Source organism: Neocloeon triangulifer, unplaced genomic scaffold (assembly GCF_031216515.1).
Source record: "Neocloeon triangulifer isolate White Clay Creek 2 clone unplaced genomic scaffold, ASM3121651v1 ptg000017l, whole genome shotgun sequence".
NCBI classification, from domain to species: domain Eukaryota; kingdom Metazoa; phylum Arthropoda; class Insecta; order Ephemeroptera; family Baetidae; genus Neocloeon; species Neocloeon triangulifer.
In genome coordinates, this window is record NW_026775559.1 from 1101185 (window position 1) to 1123830 (window position 22646).

The 22646-nt window shown below is 38.6% G+C and overlaps 1 protein-coding gene across 1 annotated transcript in view; it reads left to right on the forward strand.

Annotated features, from left to right (window-relative positions):
- Window positions 1–6390: 6390 nt before the first annotated feature.
- The window catches only part of LOC132203086 (neuroligin-4, X-linked-like), a 57391-nt gene continuing 41135 nt past the window's right edge, over window positions 6391–22646 (forward strand). Inside the window, exons 1-2 of the mRNA XM_059630548.1 lie at window positions 6391–6930; window positions 22153–22308. Coding sequence (XP_059486531.1) covers window positions 6495–6930; window positions 22153–22308 — 592 coding nt within the window. The 5' untranslated portion in view covers window positions 6391–6494. The remainder of the gene's footprint in view (window positions 6931–22152; window positions 22309–22646) is intronic.

Consider the following 22646-nt stretch of genomic DNA (forward strand, 5'->3'; position numbering starts at 1 on the left):
TTAAAGCCATGTACCAAAAAAATCTTTTTTTAATTATTTCAAAAATTTCTTTTTTTTTAGTCAAGTTTTTATCAATTAAATACATAAATGACATTTTATACCAGAAGTTACTAACTTTTTCCGTGTCAATTCAGGATTGCGACCGGACCATTTGTCAAAACGACCCTCATTCTTTTAACGTGCATGTTGAGTGCGAATAAAGAGGCGTGTAAATCTGAGCAAAAGTGAGTGAAAATGAGGCACTCGCTGCGAACTGGGGTGGATGTGGGTGAGGGCGAGAGCGGGCGAGGGAGTCTTTCAAAACGCGGCACGTACTCAACTTGCTCCGCACCCAGGTGGGTAGGTAGGTAGGCAGGTCTATTAAAATTTCACGTGAATTCGAGAGCAGGCCAGACTGACGCGCGCGCGCGCATCTCTTTCCGCCGGACAACCGCAATTTTAATTACAAAAATGCCACACGAGTTCCGACGATGACTTTCGACGCGAAACCGCAGCAGAAACGGGGGTGGTCGGGGATGCGATACATAGAGAATCCAATAACACTACGAGTTAAATGAAGCGCGCCGGCGTGAAATATGCGCGACGAGTATAAAAAGTAATAAAACAGATAAAAATGCTACACAGCGGCGCCGGCATAATTATTTCAGGTCATTAGCGTGTGTAATATCATCACTCGGCAATGCAGTCATAATTCTGAAATCGTGTTACAGCACAAAACTGGGCGCTGCCCTGTTTTCCATCTGCCGGTCTGCGCCAGCTCGGCTGCCCATTCCGATTCCATACTAGGTTCGATGCATCCCCTGTAAGGTATGCAAAGGTCGACACAACTTTTGAGCATTTGACCAAACTTCAATTATCTTAATGTACTTTCTACACAAATCAAGATTATTTTGGATATTTTGGAATATTTTAAGGCAATATAAATTTTGAATTTCCATTAATATTTGGACTTTGGAGACTTCATTGGCATATAATTTTTAATATTTACTTTTGCTATGGTTTGAAAATTTTTGGTAAAATCTAAAATACTTAGTTTTGTCTCCATCAATAATTTTCTTAAATTGTAAAAAAATTACCTTGATAAAAATAAATTTTGATTATTTAATTTGATAAAAAAAACACACATTTTTTGGTTAAAGTGGGCTTCGTTTCACCAGCTGATGAAGGCTTAACACGCGTTTTTTTTGTAAATTTTGAGCCTTATGAGATGTTCTGATGCCTTAATTTCTCATTTTTAATTAGTTCATTTAAGACTTAAATTTTCCTGAAACAAAATCTAATTTTTGATCGATTGCACAGTAAATTTATGAATTAAAAGTCAAAATTTGACTATTAATTTCTATAAAAGTCTTTTTTATTCGTGCAGTTTCAGAAAAACCACATTTTAGCCGTCTCTAAAATTACAAACGTGTTGTTCAGCTGGGATGTGTCGAACCCAGCATGGATTTGGAATGAGCAGCTCGGCGCTCAGAGTTAACAGGTCGACGAGGGGAAATTGCTGCTGAATGTTTAAATGATGTTTCCGAGCTGCAATGCAAACGAATTCTATGCGCTGTGTATTAAAACGCAGGCGCTCAAGGTGTTTAAGCAGAAAGTATGCAACCGGCACATGCACATGTTTGCAGCCGAGATTAGCCTGCTGGCACGGAAACGATTTTTGCATCCATGCTATGCAAACGAGGTGCATGTGTGTGGTTTAGAAAGTTTGCTTGCAATCTCCGCGATGGAAAATGAAGAAGTCTTTTGAGCAAAGCAGATTTGAAGTAAAAAACTAATCAAGTGTGCTGGATGAAAAGTAGTTCCGCAGCGAGTTGATGGAAAATTAATCGTCATATATCAGGAAGGAAAATGTTTGCTATAGCGGGGTGGAATTAATTTACAATATTTTAAAAGCATCAATTGAAACAGGAATTAACGGTTCAGTGGCACTAAACAAAAAGAGCTAATGAAATGTTTGTGTATTGGAAAAAAGGAAAAAATGAACGAGGTATATTTAATCGTGCGTAAAAATTGAAAGGTATATTGAATATTTTTATTAACAGGATCTGTCCTTTTTCCCGTGAATTATTAAAATTTGAACACGCATTGACTAAAAATTTACTCACAAATGTTTCACTTAAACACACAAAAATTAATGTGCAATTGAATTTTGTTAAAAGTGATAGTGTGTTTTTGAAGTATTTGAATGCCTAGTTTAATTTATTTCATCCACAATGTTCACTCATATCATAATGTTGATATGGGCTAACAAAAAGTTAACTATAACAGAAGAATAAGCCTGGTGTATACTATCATTTAATTTACTTGTGATAAAATAAAACAGTGTGAATAGGTATAAGGTTTAAAGAAGCTTGAATAGTATTAACATAACAGTTTTTTATTTTCACAAAATATAAAATGTAAATATATATTTTTTTTTAAATTTCTGTGAATAATTCGTGCGTTCTTAAATAAAATTGCGATAGGAATTTTATGAAATGAAAAATGGCTCAATTTTTTTATAATGTGAGACACTCAAAACATTAATAAAAGCAAACCTTTGAAAATAAATTTTATTTCAACCTGTCTTTTCTTAGAGAATCAAAAATAAATGTGGGATCAGAGATCATTAACCTGCTTCCAGGAACGCAATCAAATGATACTTCCCACTAATTGCGGTGGCCAAGTAAAATCAAAGAAAACGAGGATCGACTTAAAACTTTTGCTGTTTCATTAAGGAGGCGATTAAATTTCATTCACATGCTGAGAGAGCCATTAACAGGAGGCGGTTTTCCTTCCGGGGTGGCACAAGAAGTGCGAAACTGCTCGCACAGACCTTTGCTTGTAAACAAAGTTTCGGGAGGTTTTATTAGCCGTGTCGTCTAATCGGCCGCAAATTCTAGTCATGCTGCGCGACGGTGGTAATTACAAACTCGCAAGCAAACTTGGCCACTTTTTACGGCCCTCAAAGTACACAGCACCACTAATTAGGTATCGAAATTTGCTTGAACACAAGTTTCGCGCACGTGTGCCGAGTATGTCTCTCTTCGGCAAGTCGTCGGGTGCTGATGTGTAATTACGTGAAATACGAGCCTGGTGGCTTCCTTTTTGTTCTGACAATTACGGCGCGCGCGCAGCCTACAGGTGAAGGAGCCGTAATGACTTAATGAGCCGCCAAGTATTTCACATAGAGCTCGGCGGGGCTTAAAAATCGACGCCCTCTCTGCGCGCCAAAGTGAGAGCGATTAACACGCGCTTTGAAATTTCGCCCGCCCCACTGCAACTCCACTCTATTTCCAATTATAATGAGCGAGACGCTGAATTGCACACGATGAGCACACCTACCTGCAATTTGCCACGGAGGGTCGCCGGAATGCGCCCCGATCGATTTGCGAATCTGCGACTGCTGCCGCCGCTCGCTCGCTCTTGGGCGAGCGGAACGCCGTGTTCGGGCTCAATTTGCACCGGCGACACCAGATGTTCCCAATAATAATTTTGCAAGCATGTTACACGCAGATGAGAGTTACTTAGCTTTTGGTGACACAAAAAGGGTTAGAGTAATTTTTTTAACAAATTATTTTGTTACGAAGCTAAATTATTTTTTAACAGTCATCTTTGCAATTTAATTATTATAAAAATTTGTCTTCAAGTCAATTATACTAAATAGCACACGATAAATTTATCAGTTTTCAGAATGTGTTAGAAATTTTTTTTTAATGTTATATAATTTTAAGTAAAAAATCCTCTGCAAATTAAAATCAAATAAATACATAAAAATTATTTGGATTAGAATTTGATCTTCAGCGCATTTATATTTTATTAAGTTTTATGATATATCAACATTATTTTTAAATTTCAAAATTATATCCACTTAAATAATTATGTAGTTATGAATAAATTATGCTTATTATCATATCCTAGCTAAAGATAGAAAAAAAAGAAAACTACAGACATGGCCTAAAATTTTAGTTTTTGGTCAGCTAAATAGCTACTTTATTCTTTGCAATAAAGACAAAATAATAGGACCAACTTACTCTTCGTCGATTCTGTAAATCGTGCCCCTTAGGCCGAGAAGTTAAATTTTAGTGGTGCTTTCTTCCACCTTGAAAAGCCGGTATTATTGAAATGTATAAAACGCCAAAATAAATTCTGAGAAACTTTTTGCGAGCAAAAACTCCGGTTTACGAGTGCCTCCTTCGTCAAGAAAATGGCAATTTGCGAGACCAAGAGTTTTTTTATATCACCAGTGGAAAATCGACTTTTTACTTGAGCGGCAAAAGAGCGGCTAAAGTAGTGCAGTACTTTTCTTTTCACTCTCATTTCTCAATTTCGTCAAAGTTAATCAAGTTGTTTTGCCTGTAATTTTACCCACAAAAAGACTGCAATTTTACACTTGAGAAGTTTCGCATTCGCGTATATATGAGGAAACAACTCCTTCTTTCGCAGCCCGCAGGCGAGAGAATACATGGGTCTGCATGAGTATAAGCAGCAGACGAATTTACCCCTAATTTAAACTTTGTTGGTGGACGACCGCCGGCCGAGCATAATACGCAGCGGTTGAGTTCGGCCTCGGTTTCATGGGGTGCTCGCCTAGACACAACACGTATACGAAACGCAATTACCAACCAAACTAAGCTGAAGCTAGAGTATGGGGCTGAGAGTCGATACGACCGCGAGTTTGCAGCCTGCAGAAATTAATCCGGACGGTGCATAAAATTAATTCGCTTATATTCATGCAGCCGGTGAATAATTCAGACAGAGAGACGACGAAGAGGGTTGGTCCGAATATCGTGGAACTAATTTTGTGCAGCCGAGTTTGAATGAAGTTGAAATGTAAAATACAAATGATATGGTAAATGTCACTTATATTTAATTTGAAAATGAAATTCTTACCTTCACTTTTTTAATTAAAATATTGGAAGAAAATGTAATTTCTTTCCGCCTTATATTATTGTGATATTATTATCATTGATTATAATATAAAATGTTTTAGATTGATGATTTTGTATTTTCTGCTATTTTCTTTGATCCCTTCAAAGCTGCCACCATGTCGCACCATGTCTAGCAGAACCGTAGGATTGCATACTCTGCAAATCGGCATAACTATAAAAAAATATGTTTTCTTTCTAGAACTCATGATATGCCCTTGACCAGAATACAGCCCTTTTGCAAGATTGTGTGTTGCCTCGCCACCGGGGACAAGCCAGGCATCCGCCGCGTGCCAAAGACATGGCCGGCCGGAAAGGTAGAAACCGGCCGAGTCAGATTTCTCCGCACCTCCCAGCGGTTTGAATGTCCACTCGGATTCCAAGATTCTTTCCTTCCGAAAAGCAATCTTTGATTCTAAACCTTCGCCACTGATCTAGCAATATTATAAAAATTTAAACTGAAATTTTTATGGTTGATTTTCTGGTTTTTAATAAAAACATAAAAAAAATTAAAAAAAAAAAATGGCAAGAAATTGATAAACGAACTAAGGTAACTTTTCATTGTAGTTTTCAGGGAATCATTATTATTGTTTATTTGTCCATATTGTTACAAATTTTAGATATATTTCTTATTGTTTGTAATGGCAAATGCAACTTGTGTTATAAGAAATCGTTAATTTTTTACGTTGTGAATTGACGAACGGTTCTACGAATCGAATATTGATTTGTAGGAAAAAATTATCCTGTGAGAGATGGTAATTTTTTTTATAAAAAAATGAAGCTACATTCCATTGTGAATTAATTCTCCTACAAATTTAATCTTTTTTTCTTTGACTTGGAGAAATTCTAAAAGTCGATTTTAGAAAGAGAAAACCGTGCAAATACTTGAATTTTAACAAAAATGGTTTGTTTCACGGTTTAATAAATTAGCATCATTGATTGAAATCGGTTTATTTTGTTAATTATAAACTTGACCACAGAATTGTACACATACAAGAATCACTGTGGATATAACCGTGCATACATTGGGACCCACCCTGTGAGAGAGACGCGACTTTGTCGGGTGCATGTCGGGCAGGATGTATTCTGATTAAATATCAAAGTTGCATGAGCTGGGCGCGCGTGTGTGTATGTAGTGTCGGCGCCGGTGGCGCAGGCACCTCTCCGCAGGGACCGGCTGCACGATGGAACTTTTGTTGGTCAAGGAAGCCGAGAGTGAAATTTTAATTGCGCCTGCCTGCATCGGGGGGAGCAGAAGCAGCAGACCTGCGACGACACATAATGCATTATTTCAAAAAGCTGCTGCAGAGGTTGTGGCGACGACGATGATGTGCGTCTTATAAAAAATACAGAGCGCAATTTTGCAAAGGAGAGAGAGAGAGCGAGAGAGGAAAGCAGAGCTGGGCGTGCGCACTTGCAGGGCGTTTGATCATTACTGGCGCGGCGCGGCACCCTTTGTGGTCGGGGCAGCAGTCGGCGAGCGAGCGAGCGGCGAACGGGGGTGCGAAACGCGATGGTGGTGCAACGTGCGTGCAGCCTCCTCCGTCCGGGACTGTGTCGCCGCGGTGTTTAGGTTCGCGATTTCGCATGATGCGGTGGTGGACTGTGTTGGTGGTGCTGGGGGTGGCGGGGGCCGACGTGGACCCGTTTGTTGAGCCCAAGCACTCGACCCTCAGCACGCGCACCGTGCGAACTAAGTACGGCGACGTGCGTGGCGTTGTGTGGGAGCTTGACGGGCGCCACCTGGGCCCTGTTGAGGTCTTCCGCGGCATTCCGTACGCGTCGCCGCCGGTTGGAAATCTCAGGTTCATGCCGCCCGTCAACGGCGCCCAGTGGAAAGGGACCAAAATGGCAGACCGCTTCAGTCCCGTGTGTCCGCAGCGGCTGCCGGACATCGCCGACGAGCAGGAGGCGCTCCGCAGAATGCCCAAGGGACGCTACGAGTACCTCCGCAGGCTGCTCACCTACCTGCAGGACCAGAGCGAAGACTGCCTCTACCTTAATATTTACGCACCCGCCCATTGTAAGTTACATTTTATTTTGTAGAAAAATTAATATAAACAAAACTTAAATTTTACTTATCAGGAATAAATTTTTTGCTTTAGGGGTGGAATTAATTTGCGAAATTTTAAAAGCAGCATTCGGAACAAGAATTAAAGGTTCAGTGACACAAACAAACAGAGCTAATGAAATGTTTGTGTATTGAAAAAAAATGAACAAGGTATATTTAATCGTGCTTAAAAATTGAAAGGTCTATTGAATATATTTATTAACAGGTCCTTTTTTCCGTGAATTGTTAAAATTTGAATACAAAGTGACTAAAAATTTACTCACAAATGTTTCACTTTAAATTGACGCTACGAGTACCTCTGCAGGACCAGAGCAAAGACTGCCTCTACCTATTATTTACTTATTGCGCATTGTAAAAAATTTCATTTTATTTTGTAAAAATATTTAATATAAACAAAACTTCGAAATGTATTTATCAACATAAAATTGCTGATAAAAAACAACGGGTTTGTCCTTGATGTAAAAATTAAAAAGCTGCTTGTTTTAGTTTTAATTTTAAAAACAAGACGCTCCCCACTTTTATAGTCTGTAACCCTTTTTAATGACCAAGTAAAAATATCTAAAGATTATTATAATTTAATTCCTAAAATAAAATTAAAAAAAATAAGGACGAGCCGGTTTTTCTCTTCATGAACAGTTTTTTTTAATTAAATTAAATGATCATGCTGGATTGCATTTTTTCTTTACAACTATAAAATTTAAATAGGGAAAATTGTTATCCTCCCTGGCTTGCTATATTTATTTATATCATGGCTATTAAACCGGGATAACTCTATCTCAAACCTTAAAATATAAATGAACACCTCAGAGATTCTATTATGATGATCAAGAAAAATTTTATTCTGTATTTCCTCTTTCAATAAATGAGAATCGTTATTTAACTTTTTTCAAAAATACTTGAATAAAGAATTTGTCTTGAGGAGTTCATGGAGTGAAAAGAAAACGAGCTTTGTCGTGGCTAATTATTTTTAAGAAAACAATCGGCTCTATCAGTTTTGGTCACTGTCTGCGATCCTATTTAATGAGCAATAGAATTATATAAATTCAATCGACAAAATTGTATATTAACCAATTTTTTTTTTTTAAATAGAGCTGTTTTTAAAATTATAAACAAATATTCAACGATTACAAAGCCCGTTTTCTTCACTCCTATAATAAAATTTATCTGGGTTAAACAGGATATTTTGACTTCGGTCATCTATAAATTTTGATATTATCAAATAGTAAATTTTGAATAGCTTGGGTAAAATACTGAACACAACCATAAAAAAATTTTATTTCAAAAAAACTCTTTTCAATAAAAATTTTCTATTTAATTAATGCTGGTGAAATTGAGCAAACAATTTATTCAAATTAAAAAATATGAGCTACACAAAGTGTAACTTATGCATGTCATGTCGAGTCTGTCGCCCACCCTTGAGCGTGGACCTTTTTACAGTGTAAATATTTTTGCCTCGCATCTTTTGCGTTTGTCGCGATTGACGTCATTAGTTCACAATGTCAAAAATTTAATTTTCTACCGTTTGATGTCCAAATTAATTACAATGAGAAAAAGCTCCGTCATCATTTTCTCCCTCTCAACAACCACTCTAAATTTTAATTGAAAAATTCAATAGACCCTTTTGTATAAGTTTCAACTAAGCCACTCAAACGACTTAATTTACTTTGCATTAGACCGGTGCCTCAAGAGTCTTTCCTGCACACACCCTTTATATATTCCATTGAGATTTATATCGCCATTCTTTGCGTCTTTTTTATCGAGCCATAACTCCATGTGTTAATTATCATCCAGCTCGTTCTATTTATAGAGATGACGGCCACAAATTTCTCCCAATCCTCACCTCTCTCTCTCTCTCCACCCACCCACGGACCCTCCCTTTCGGATCGATTGATACCGATAGCCAAGCAAAATCGCGCGCGCTGCTGTGACTAAGATAGACGACGTTCGTTTGTTGCAGCCGATAAAGAGTCCCCTATTCATTTTTTGTCGCACCGCAGAGCTGGCACTGAATTTAATGTCTCTTTTCGCTCGTTTGTCTCACTCGGTTTTTTCCCGAAACATAAATTACACCTTGCGGTGTACACGCCGCTGCTTCTCTGTCGTGTGTGTGTGTGTGGCCGCGCAGCAGCTAGGGGATGACTAATTGGTCATTGATCCGGCGGCCGAGAGTAAAAGAGAGACACCCACTGGAAAATTGCGCAATTCGAGAGAGATAGAGTTGGACTTCTGGGCTCGAATCTGCCTCGCCGCGGATCAATACCATAGACAAACAGACAATGCTCGCCTGCAAATGTGGGTTATCTAATGGAACGGCGCGCGGGAGGGCGGGCGGCGTGTCCTCGAGCAGAGCACCACGAGTGACACGAGCCAAACGTCTTGCACGCCCGAGGCGAGTCTCTCAGCGGCCAGAAGCGGCCCCATTTGCACGCTGCTCCACTCATCGCCACCCGAAGATCACCATCTCCCCCTTTTGGTTTTAAGAATGAAAAATTACGCCCAGATAAGAACGCACCTGCTGAGATGGCAGAATAATTATGTGGCTTAGAGCCTTTTTTTTATTCAGATTTCAGGAGAGATTTTTTGTTGTAAGCATTTTTTTTATCAAACATTTCAACAAAGTCACCTTAAAACTTTTATCAGGTTTTTAATATTCTAATTTTTTTATAGGAAATATTTGTTTAGTTATTATTTATACTATACTGACTATCAATTATTTTTGTTTTATTTTTCCACGTGATTTTACATTTATTTATTAAAGAAAACAATTTGCTTGAATGATCTTTCAACTTTGAGAAAAAATTACTTGTTCAATTGATCATAAATTTTCTTTTAATTTCGTGTAACATATTTTTCCTATAATCGTAGCAGAGCAATGACTTTTTTTCATTCACCCCAGCTATCAATATTGCATCATTCTTATTAAAAATTGACAAGATTAAAAATCGTTTAAATTTTCTAAAATAAAAATAAAACTTTCTTGGTTCCTTTGAGACTATCATTTTTCTTGCGAAGATTTCTCAATTTTTTGTACTATTGTGCAATTAATTTGGTAAAAAAAATGAAACTGAAATTGAAGCAGAAAATTTATTGCCTTAAAAATAACTTTCCCATCAATCTCATAATTATATTATTATTGTTGTTGTTTTTGTCCGCAATGTTACAAATAATGCATATTGCTTAGATTCAATCAGATTCAATTTTGTTGAAAATAATTTATTAAAAATAGGAATTTATGGACAAAATGGCATCACCGAAAGCAAAAATTTTGCTTAACTTCCAAGATAAAAAAGACCCCATCCACCGCAGTGAGCCTAATTAAATGTGAGTTGAATTGATCAATAAAAATTTGCCCCAATCTTTATAAAATTACATTAATTATGGAATTTGAACATTTTTAAAGAAATTTATGTGTATAGCAAGATAAAATTTTACTAATTTGCCTTCCGCTTCTTTTCGTTATCAATTTTTAATCAATTTTTTTTCTCATCCTCAGTCATTTTTTTCAAAGGATATAAAAAAGTTAGATCGGCGCGATATTGTACAGGAACCACATCAACACCCTTTGCGCATGAAAAGCTTGGCGTGTGGCGATGGATCAAAAATCAATCAGCCACTTTTATATTTGCTCGGTGCCTGTGCGAGTGTGTATATTTCCAGCGCGCCTTCCTCACCCCTTTCTGCACCGCACACCACTTGTCCGTGCTGAGCTGCTGTGCGCGCTGATGTTGGGGCGGCACAAGTCGAGAGAAATCAAATTAAGGTCACGCGTTTAAACAGCTCCCGTTGGCTGCCTTCGCCGTCGACGCGAGAGAAACTGCAGACGGACGGGTGTTTGAGGAAGAGCTAAAATTTCATCCCTTTGACGGAAAAATCTAATTTTGTATCAGCTCATTTGGCGCCGCGCTTCCTTATTTGCTGCCCGTAAACATTGCAGACTCTAGCGTGTGATTTTTTAATGTAAATGAAAATAAACAAATACCACGGTTTTTTTACAACTTTAACCGTCGAGATGGAAGAGAAACTCGATTTAATCAGCAAACTTCCGCCAAGTGTGCAAATTGAAATTCTTGGAATAGCTTTTATGCGGAGATTTTTCATAAAATTGGCAACACTCGCAGATTTAATAATGCTTGGAAAAAAATTCTTGACCTTTTATAAACTACCACCCAATCAAAAATTTAGCAAAAGCATTTTTTTTTTATCAATTTGTTTGAAAATAACAAAAATATTAAATAGCAACTACATCACAAACCATAAAAAGGTTCGAATGGGTTCAAAGAGTTTGTTATTTCTATACTGAATTTCTTGTTGTATTCGGAATCACAAGAAAATTTAATTTAATGCAACTGAATAAATAAATCAGAATTTTGCATATTATTTATTATTCAAATGAGACTGTGATTTATTTCGGAACGAACGGAATTTTTCAGACCATAAATTTAGAGCTAAACGTGTGTCCCATTCAGCAAAATCGAGGCGTTAATTTTCCAAGTTGGGCGCGTTTTAAAGCGAGCGGAAGATTTCAAAATCCGTACAAAAATGGTGAATCTCCATAAGTGGGCCATTCGCTCGGAACGAGAGCGTCGCTTTTGCAGATAAATCTAATTTTATATAGCCATTCTGCCTAATTTAGCGTGCATTAAACGTTAGCAGTCGTATACTGGCTGCAGAATTTTTCGTCGCGTGGTCTGGCGTGGTTGAGGACCAGAATTAATTTATCTTTGGCTGTTTACTGAGGCACGAAAAATCACGTACACGTGCCGCACACTCGCTGAAAGCAGCGAAATTCCACGGCGCTCTTTGTGCGCCACATTTTAATGTAGCGCATTTTAACGAGCACGCGTGAATAATTAAAAAAAAAAACCTCGAACCCCGTAGAGCGCGAGCGAGCGAGCGAGAGGAGGGAAAGGACCAAAGGAAAAAATCCGTCAGGCGAAAGCAAAAAAGCTGCGAGACGAGAAAGAAACGAGAGTTTGACCTCCGCCCTTTCGCTGCAGCAGAATGCAAATTTCCGGCGAAAAATCTTTCGCGTCGATTAAGCGGTGGCGGCGAACAACAACAGTTTGCCGTTGGCAGGGGATGAATAAATTTATTTATCTGGTTAGCGCGCGGCGCGGAGGCGGGCGAAGATATTGCGGAAGCTGTAGTAAAACTCGACCATGAATTGCACAAATTTCTGGCACATGTGCCATAAATATTGCCGGCAATGATCGGTCTGCCCGGTGCAAGCAAGAGGGAAAGGATTTATGAGTGAGTGAAGGAAGGGGTGGCGGCGGGTATGCAACCAACACAGCAGCAGCAATGGGAGATGTAGAGACGGCACCAAGGCCCAGCTACCTCTATCGATCTCGCGCGCGCCGTTATAGGAGGCTCCGAATGAGATGTCCTGTGTGACGCGCGCCCTCGGAATAACAATGCGACGGACGCCGGCACAGCGTGCGCCATATTTCGCGCTCATTCAAATGCCACGCACCCTTCGGCACACATTTCAGGGGCGACGCCAGCCACGGCCGTGACACGCGGCGCCTCCGTTCGCGAGTCCCCGGCTCGCCGATAATGGCTTTTATTGTGCACAGATTTCTTCTTTCGCGCCGGCGAACGCCTTTTCCTTTCTGTTTTTAGCACGCCAAAGCATGTTTGCTGACCGGCGGAGGGAGGCAGGGCTCTTCGATTTGCTTTGGAAATCTCTCGCGCTATCGAGAAACAAAGGGATTTTCTTCCTCTTTCATTCTTTCGATTGCTCTCGACAAGAGAGCCGAATTTGCAATAATTCGCAGCGTGTGGAGTTCCCACAACAAAGGAAAGAAAGATATCTACCCTCTTTCTTACTCGTCGGAAAGAAACTTTGCTTGTGTTCAAAAGCTTCATTTTTTTAGAGTCTCACCCGGGGGCGGATTATTGTTTGAGCTTGAAATTGACTTTTTAAACTGGCTTATGGGAATAAGACAGCATCAACTTTTTTATCAAGCGGAAATTAAAAGTAATTACAGTTTGAAAACTTTTTGTTTATTTTTTAAAAACTTCAAAATCTCTCCCCAGTGCAGTCAAATTTTTGAGAACGTCTCAGTTTCACTGGTGTCGAGGAGAAAATTAGTTTATCAGTCACGCGAGTTTTAAACAGACAATGGTCAGAATGAAAGAAAGTGGTTCGTAATTTTCAGTGGGGAACTTTTGAGATGCTCAAGACAGGTCAGAAAAGTAAATTTTGGATTCATTTCAACGCCTCTATTGAAACTTGGCACGCTAACAAGGTATGTTTTTGAAGTGGGGCGTCCCGATTATGATGAGAAAGTTGGTTCGCAACTTTCACTATACCCAAGGGTGCGTTGAAACGGCTATAAACTTTTGTAAATTTCACAGGGGACGATAGTGATAGTTTAACCATGCAGGTGTTTTCCTTAACCGCCCCTTCAATAGAGCCCAATAGAAATAAAATTAAATAAAGCGATTCATTCTTGGTAAACTAAACTAAAATATCTGTTTACTTTTACATTTCCATAAAAGTAAATTAATTAAATTTAAAGTCTACCTAAATCAATTTTTTGCATCATCTCTAACAGATGATGTTTTGAAGATTTTTTTTTTATTATTTCCTATCCCATAAGTTTCTACCGAAAGCAATGCAATATGTTTAGAAATTTCTGAAATACCTCAATTAATGTTAATATCTAGGTAAAAAATCTGGAAAAATCAAAATTTATAAGGATGATTCATTAACTGAGCCATTTAATTCACAATTACATTTTTGTCTTTCAAAGGTAAAAAAATCTCAAAAAAAATTAAAAATTAAATAGCAACTGATGCGTTTTACTTCAAAAACATTCCTCATAAGCAGCAGTTTTTTTTTCAATCCGGCAAAGAAAGGCTTGTCCATAAAACCGCCCATTTGCATCAAATATGAGAGCAATTATGATGATCCGCTCCAATTGGGGACATGTTACGACCAATCGGCTCTCTCCAAATAAAGGCGCTCTCTCATTACCGAAACACGCCACTGCTTATATTCTTTCGGTTAACGGCCCAGAGCCGATAGCCCCTGTCATGCTTACTTTGCCAGTTGGAATGTTATTTTTCTTATAATAATATTCAGCGGGGGCAATAAATATGTGGAAGTGTGCGGAGAGCCCATCACGGAATAAAAGGAAATCGCCAAAATCGATTTCCATATGGCAATCTCGCTCGCTCGCTTTCTCGGCGCCCTCGCTGTTTTCGTCTCGAACACGCGCTCCCCGAGAAACGCGTTGCGGGGATGAAAATAATATTACCACCCCGTAAATATACGTATGCAGTGCAGCTCGCGGGTGGGGGTCTTGGAAAGAAAATATATGATGAACATTTTTGCAACGATGTTTTTCTTTTCGTCGGCGCCCAATTTCGGCGGATGTGTATTTTCCCGGAATTCCATTCGATTGCTGCCAGCAGGCGGATAAAGTGCCTGCCGAGTCTGACACACAAATTGAAATTTGTATTTTGATCCCAAGTATAAATATTGCGGGACGCAATTCTGGCGTATTTTTCGCCATTTATTTTATATCAAAGCGAGTGGTTTGAACAATATAAAAATTGCTCCAGCTTTGCAAAAGCGATCACCAGAGCTTTTTGCGCTCGACTGACGTGAGCTTTGCGAATCGGTTTCATTTTTTTAAAACTGATGAAAAGCAGAAATTTTACATACGTATATCGACGGCAGAAAAAAGGGCATGTGCGGTCGACTGTGCGCTCTCCAGCCGTGCAGCAGTTTCCGATACGAGTGTACTTTTTTAATAACCAGCCTCGCTTACAGCACGCAAAGTCCCCTGTTGTGCGTTTTTAATGTTTGCAATTTCGGGCCTCCCAGAATTATCGGAAACTCATTCCAAATTTTACAATTCCCAAGCCTTACCAGCAATATTGGGGTCGAGGTTAAACTGGGTTTTTTTCCCGTCATTATTCCAAGGGTGAAAAATGAATGGGAAATGGTTGCTCATTATAAATTTGAGACTCCAGTGAAAAGCTCAAACGCCCTGGAGAGAAAATCTTCTCTCGGAGTAAACTCGTGCAGTTTTACTTCTTTCACGAGTTTTAAAGTTGCACGAGTTTCAGAAGTTACTTTTTGCCTCGCTGCGGTTGGCAGCCGAGTTTGAAAGTCGATCGGCAAATCTCTCCAGTAGGGAATCTACTCATTACACGGCGGAAATTCGCAGTGCACCGGAACTTCTGGAGAAAACTTCTTACTTCTTTCCCCCTAACGAGAATGAGGTGGAAATTTGTTAGGAATTTTTAAAAAGAAAAAAACTAATTGCCAATTTAAATCAAGATTATGTTAGAATTTTGTTGAAGAATGGAAAAATTTAATTAATATAGCTACAATTCAATTAAAATTATAACTCTTTTTAAATTTTTTTGTTAAAAAAATAATTAGTTTTTGTAGAAAGTTACTACTTGCGGAGAACCTTTAAAATTAACTTTCTACGTTGACGGTACTTTTTGGCCTTTGATAAGATATAAATTTTATTTTATTTTTTAGATAAAAACCATTTTTCCTGGTATTGACAATGCTTTAACAACTGAATGGCGATTTAAATTTCACAATAGCATAAAGTGAAAGTCAGCTTTTTCAGATAAAAGTTTTAAATAACAACGAGTCAAGTGCGGAACTGGAGCCATAAATATACGATTATTTACATTATGGTGTGTGTGCTTTGTTTGATTGCTTCCGAATGATTTCCTCTCAATCAAACGCCATTCATGTTAGCGCGCGTGTAAACATTGACGGACTCTTACCGGTGCTTTGTGACACACGTAAACAGGCCGAGTGTGAAAGCAAAACAAAGCCGCGGTGCTTTGAAAAAAAAATCCGACCAATCCATAAATATCGCGCTCAACATTTATGCATTTTTTTTCACACCAGATAAATGTTTGGGCTCGCGTTAGCAAGACGAAAATCACCCAAATCTCCCCACTTGTGTATGGTGCGAAGCTTGATTTGTTGTCGCTCAAGCTCTAAATAATTGCGGAATGGCGTCGTAATAGGATTACAACTGAAAGGGTAAATAAACAGTAATTTTGATCCTAAAGCAAGCAAGCAGACAAGAGCGGCGCCGCTTTTCATAGCAGATGGATGGGAACGAGCATTTTGTAAGGCGCTCCCTCGCGAATGGAAATGGGTGCCATCAAATTTATCAGGCAAAGCTGCAGCGGCTTTGGTGTATATCGATTTCTCAAATTCCAGCAACCGACTCTGACTATGAGAGCAGGTAAAAAGAGCTTTGCTGGCATCGGGCGAAAGGCTGCACGGTCAATAATCTGCCTGATGAACCAACAAAAAAAGATAATGGGACACGGAAATAAATTTGTGATCGCAATCTCGATCGCGTCTCATATCCATACGCCCGACTCGGCACAAGCAATCATCGATTGTGTGCTCCCTGAGAGAGGCGCAGAGCTCCCAAATCGCGTTACGCACTCTGGCAAACCGCCGAAATTAACCGCCCGGCTCTTTCCTTCTTGTGTGCAGCGTCTTCAAAGGAAGGCCTGCATGCAAATAAATTCGCCCGTCGTCGGTATCGCAAATTGCCCACTTCGGGGCTGTGCCCGTGTGGAGGGGAAGGAGTGCGTCTTGTAATTATTTGGCCGCACTAGCGACGCAGGAAGTTAAAATTTAATGCTATGCAGCCCTCTCGACTCGGCGGTCGTGCCAGTTGCATAACCACGCAATCGTGCCTCGCAGTTCTCTAAATGAGAAAGAGACCCCTTTCTTTCATTCTTTCTTACTGCGACTCGAGAGGACCGCAACTTTTTTCGTACTTAAATTTACTTCCCTCCGAGTTTTGTTGTTTGCGAGATGCTTTTTTACTGCTGCGGGAATTACCGAGGCAAGTGGTAGTAATTTTCGGGGCGGGATTTAGCGCGAAAAAGGGGCGAGGGACGCGAAACGAACAGATGCTGAGCTTTGCTCGCGCTGCTGCAGAGGACAAAAACTTTGCTTTGCTTTTCTTGTAATTAGGAGATGAGAGATTTAAATCGAGATTTAAATAATTTATTTTTCTCCCTCTAAAGAGGTTTGCTTTCATTTCATCAGCATGCAAAAACAGACATGTTTTCACCTTTGTTTTGCAAGCACCAGGATTTTCTTGGTTGTCAAGCATCCGAAAAGGGGAAGAGAGAGAGCTAATAGATGATGTTATCAGAGAACAACCCAAGTATTGATCGGCTTGTTTTTTCCCAAAGTTTTATCATCACAAAACTTTTTGTTGTTCTTACGAAGCAAAAAAACAAAAAATGAAAATTATCTTTTGTGATTTTTAGTAGCGAGATTCAAAATTTTCAAACATTCGATAATTATTTTTTACTGTTGCAAAATGATTGATCGAGATTGAATTTATGATCTGGAATTTGAATAACATTCATGTTATCAGAAAAATTTAAAATCACAGTTTAACGTGATACATGAAAGATTAGAAAAATAAATTTAATAAATTGCTTTCTACTATTGGATTTAAGCAGTATATTGTAACAATGTAACAAAAGAAACCTAAAATTTGCACTTATCACAACTTTTATTTTGAGACGCAAGTGATGGAACTAAAATTTTTACAATTTTAATGGGTAAAATATGTTCTTAGTAATTACATAATTTTGGCTCTTGTCTGATTTAATTTTATTCATTATGGTACATTTTAAAATCAATTTAATAGCGAAATAGTATTCGCACAAAATATAAAACTATTCCTTTTTTAAATATGAAGAAAAAGGAGGTAGTGTATTTAATTGGATGCTTTTTGCACATCTTAATTTTTATTTCCAAATTCTACTGAAAGACTTTAAATGATTTTAATTGAATAAACAGTTTGGAATTTGTGCTTATTCCCATTTTTCCCATTAATTTAGTGTATTATTTTTTTGTAACTTGTTTGAAAACATCAACACTCTATTAATGTGATTCGCAAACACAGAAACGGGTACGCGTGTTAGTTAATCAATTAGGCCCACGGCGACCTCCATCAAACAAATTGTTTGCAAGTTTTTCATCAACCCCTCTCTCACTCTCTCTCGTGCTGCTCTCAATCAGCCGGCGCGAACACGAGGTAAAAAAGAGATTGCCAAATGTGCGGACAACACGCAGAAAATTAATTACGACCCCTCGTTTTCCGACTGCGCTCTTTCTGGCGCTCCATCCATCGAATGTTAAACGCCGGCAGGAAATAAATATCAGCCCGGCGAAAACGCGTGCAGCGGCATTTCATCACCCACGAGTTGCGACGGACGATCAATTCGGGGGGAAAAAGCGGCACACGAGCGCGCGATATCATCCGAATTTAAATCGCGAAAATACAACTCGGCTGACAGCGCACATACACAACACGAGATAAAAAAAGATTCTTTTTCCGCCCGCCATTTCCCAATCATAATCGCCGAAAAATGTTGGCGAAAAACAAACCGACAACCCTCGTGTGTTTTGAAAATGATTCGCGTCAAAAGAGGCGCGCGATGAAATCCCGAAACATCACGTTGATCAAAAAGCGCGAAGAGATACACCGGTGGTGCTCATCACATATTTATGAATGTGTATGTTGCTCCCCGAGAGTGGCGTGACTGCATTTGATTATATTTGCGGGCGCGACTCATCCACTTGTCACACACCTCGGCCGAGACTTGTTAAGCCGCATGACGAATGGCGCGACCGTTATTTATGCGATAAAAATTTATTGCGTTTTTATACCTCTGTTTATTTATATATTCGGAAAGAGCTGAGAGGCGGTTCGAGAGCGCAGCGCTCGCCTTCGTCGATAAATCAAACTAACGAGGGTGATCTATTTTCCCGAAGCCCATTTGCATACTTTCCTGATATTTTATATCTATTATTCCGTGTTTTGACGTGCAGGGAGGTTTAAGTCAGCCTGACGTGCAATGCGGGTTGCCTGCCTCCCCGAAACAGATGATCAGAGGTCAGAGGTGGAAAGCAGTGGGTAGCGGGGGAAATTTAAGAGGATTAAACGCGCAACAGTGACACGAGCCCGCCAGCACTGTCCAAAAGCTAAACGATCGTTTGTCGAAAATGAAAATTCAAAGGCGATTTTGGTACCCTTTGTAAGCAGGCCAAATTGCCAAAGTTATCTCTCATATAATGATGGTGAGGTTTTGCGTTAAAGCTCATTTGATTGTACAAGTCTGATAATATGAAATCAGCTTTTAATCAAAATTGCAAAAAATATAATCATACGTCATAAAGGATGATATCGGAAATTTTATTTTACTTTATTTTTACCTTTTTCAATTTTACTGTTAAAATTTTAACATATTTCATATCAAATGCTGATCAAAGTGCAAGCCATTTTAAAAATGATTGCAAAATTCTATTTTACAAGGTCTTTGAAATAATGATTTCAATATAAAATTATGTATTTTTGAGTATTTTTCAAAGTTTTACTCAATAGAATTCTTGTTTAAGTTCATTTTAGTGTCAAATTTAAGCATTAAAAGTTGATTTTTATCAGTTACGTGATTTCCAGAGTAAAAAATCATTCGGTTCTTGCAGTTCAGAGCCTCAAACTTTATACTGTGGCCGTTTTGCTGCTAACACATTTCTTGTTTTTAACAAAATATTAAAAAATAGGTCGGTCTTAAATTTCACATTTGGACTTGCAGAGAATTTTTCCGTCTCTTTTGTTTTATTGCCTTGCGTTATTCCACGGAATTTTGTTTCACGAACACATTAAAGCGGATTCCATATCAAAAGCCATTTATACAATTCGTCTCGTATCAGCAAGATTGTGTTTTGTGTTTCGCTAGAAAAGTGAAAAACCGTCGGCGGGATTGACATTTACATGGGGGCACGGCATGTTCGAGGAGGCAGCGTTCGTTGCATGCCAGTTTTCATGTCAACATGAAGTGATATTTCAAAAGCTGTGCATTCTGCTAGTTGGCACTCGAAACAATCTTTGCTGAATCTTGCTTGCTTGTGCCGAGCGAGGGTCAGCCAGCGGGTTGAAAGTTGGAGCAATTAGGCACGCCTCCAGAATGAGTGAATGACAAATGACCATTGGTTGCACAACCCGCTGCAGAGTTCGCAAGACAAATTTCGCAATTGCCGTAATAAGACTAGAGTCATGGAGCGAAGGAATGAGGGCGGAATAAATGATGGACTTACGGATTATTATTATTATTCACTTAAACTTACAAGGGAACGCCAACAATCGGTATTAACAGATTCAATTACAGTAAAAATTAGCTGGGAAAATTGGAATGATAAATTTTTCCAAAACTCGATTTTATTGTGATTTTAGAGAAACCCAAAATAATGCAGTTCATGACATCATGGAATGTCATGAATGTAAATGGGTTGAGAATGCTACTTAGAAAATAATTTAAATTATGACTATAAATTATTAAATAGAACAGTTATGTAAAATTTGTTTGAAGAAATTGACACTCGTGGAGATGATCATGGAGGTGAAGAAAATTTTAGTTAATCCTCAGACACTATTAGACTGCTTATAATTAGTGCTTACAGTTTCACATTATTTATTTTATATGTTTGTAACAATTTGGTGACATTAAAGAAACAAAGTAAAATTTAACCAAAACTGACGTCAAAATTATAAATTGCCGTAAGAAAGTTAAATTTGATTGATGATCAATTTAAAAAAAATATATATATGGATATTGAATCAATTACGAAACAAACTAAAGCCTGGAACAGCGGTTATCAGAAAAATTAACTTTTCTGTCGGAATCCTCATATCTTAATTTTGTATTCTGATAGGCCGCGCATTGGTCATCAAAATATTTCTCTCCGAATTCACTAGCTACAGTGGACTTTCCGTTGTCCCATGCGCCCTAATTGTAAGCAATAATCCCTGGTCAGTTCATTCATAAATTTATTTATTTTTTTAATTATTAACTTTGAGTGTCAATAAAAATTTCCAAGAAAAATAAATTTTAAAAATATAAGTAACAATATTTATCCGTTAAAAGCTATTTAAGAACTCCTTATTGACATAGTCAAATCAAGTCTTTACAACAATAGAAGCCATTTTGAGCAATTATTGGGAATATAATAAACCATTGTTGTAAAGACTTGATTTGACTATGTCAATAAGGCGTCCTTAAACATTCAATGTAATAACCAAATAATTTTTTTTTTTTTTTCAAAAGTTTTGTACTTCCTAAAATAAATTCTAATAGAAATTTTTATTTTTCAATGTTAATATATTGTCAATTTCTTTCCAGTTTAATTATCGTGGATACACTGAATTTCTCAATATTTTAGAATTCTAACTGTATATCAAAATTAATCTAAATATTGATGGTTTTTAAACATTAATTATTTGACATGAGCAGCTTTCCACGCAATCATCTATATAATTTTAGTGAATCCAAATCGCTTTTGTTAAACAATAACTTCAAAACGACGATACGCACTATTACCTATTAATTCTTTCATTATTCCACAGTCTGGTATCAAATTTCGTGTAATTTATTTTCTTAAAAATAATAATTTTCAAGAGACTTTGCAAAGAAAAAAATTATTAAAGTAGGAAACAATCTAACAAAAATTATTAAAATTAAAAGGATAAGATAAAATTGGAAATCAGATACAAAATAAATTTACGTTTTGTAATATTGAAAGTGATCTTCTCGTCTATCAATGCATGATGTATATTAGACCATAATCGGTTAAACTGGTGGTGTTCCCTTGTAAGCCGAGATTAAATTCGCAAACAGTACTTAAGGAGAGATTCATCTGAATTCCAAACGTTAAATCTGGGGAATTATATTGGAAAAGTTAAAGTGATTCTCACAACATTGGCGCAGGGAAAGTTAGTTGAAAAGCACATCGCTTGCACTTGGTGCTCACAGACGTACATAAAAAAGTAGAAGAACCGCCGTTTCGGTTGATGGCGCTTGTTTAAAAGCAGCGCACTGTGTATGTAAGTAAAAAGGCGAAATGGCCGCAATTTGTTATTTCGCGGCGGGCGAAACTCGCTTCCGATCGGTGGCGATCCGTTTTCATCATCGCAAGTGTGCGGTGCAGCTTCTCCTTTTCCGGCCGGATAATCTGTTGAGATCTGGCCGGAGTGACCCTCGAGTTTTCGTTTTTCTTTTTTATTGCTGAGCCAGCAACCCGCCATACATCAGTCTCGGCAAACAAGAGTGCAGTGCAGTAATAATTTATGTGCCCGCCTGTTTCAGCCGGAGGAAGAGAGGCCGAAGGCAAATACCCGGTGATGGTCTACATCCATGGCGAGTCTTTCGAGTGGAATTCGGGCAACCCTTACGATGGCTCGGTGCTCGCCAGCTACGGCGGGGTCGTCTTCGTCACCATCAACTATCGACTCGGCATTCTCGGTGAGTTTTGCTCGCTCGCTCGCTCCCGCCCTCTTTTCTTCTTAACACCCTCGCCCGAGTTCTCCCTCGGGGCCGACCACTCAAAAGCGCCTTTTCTCTTTTCTTGCTTTCACTATCTTTGCTCTCTGCGGCGGCGGCCGAGCCGTTTTTGTGTCGCGTGATGAGGAATATATTCCTCTCCGTCTGTGTTTGTTTTAAACGTCGTTTTGGGCCGCCCTTCCCCCCCACAGCGAATTTGCATTTCTTGACAGCTGCTGACTTTTCTAAAGTTTGCGCCTCGGGGCCCTTTGACGCGCGAGCGTCTAAAAGTTGTCTGAAAGAAAGAGTTTCCTGTTTGA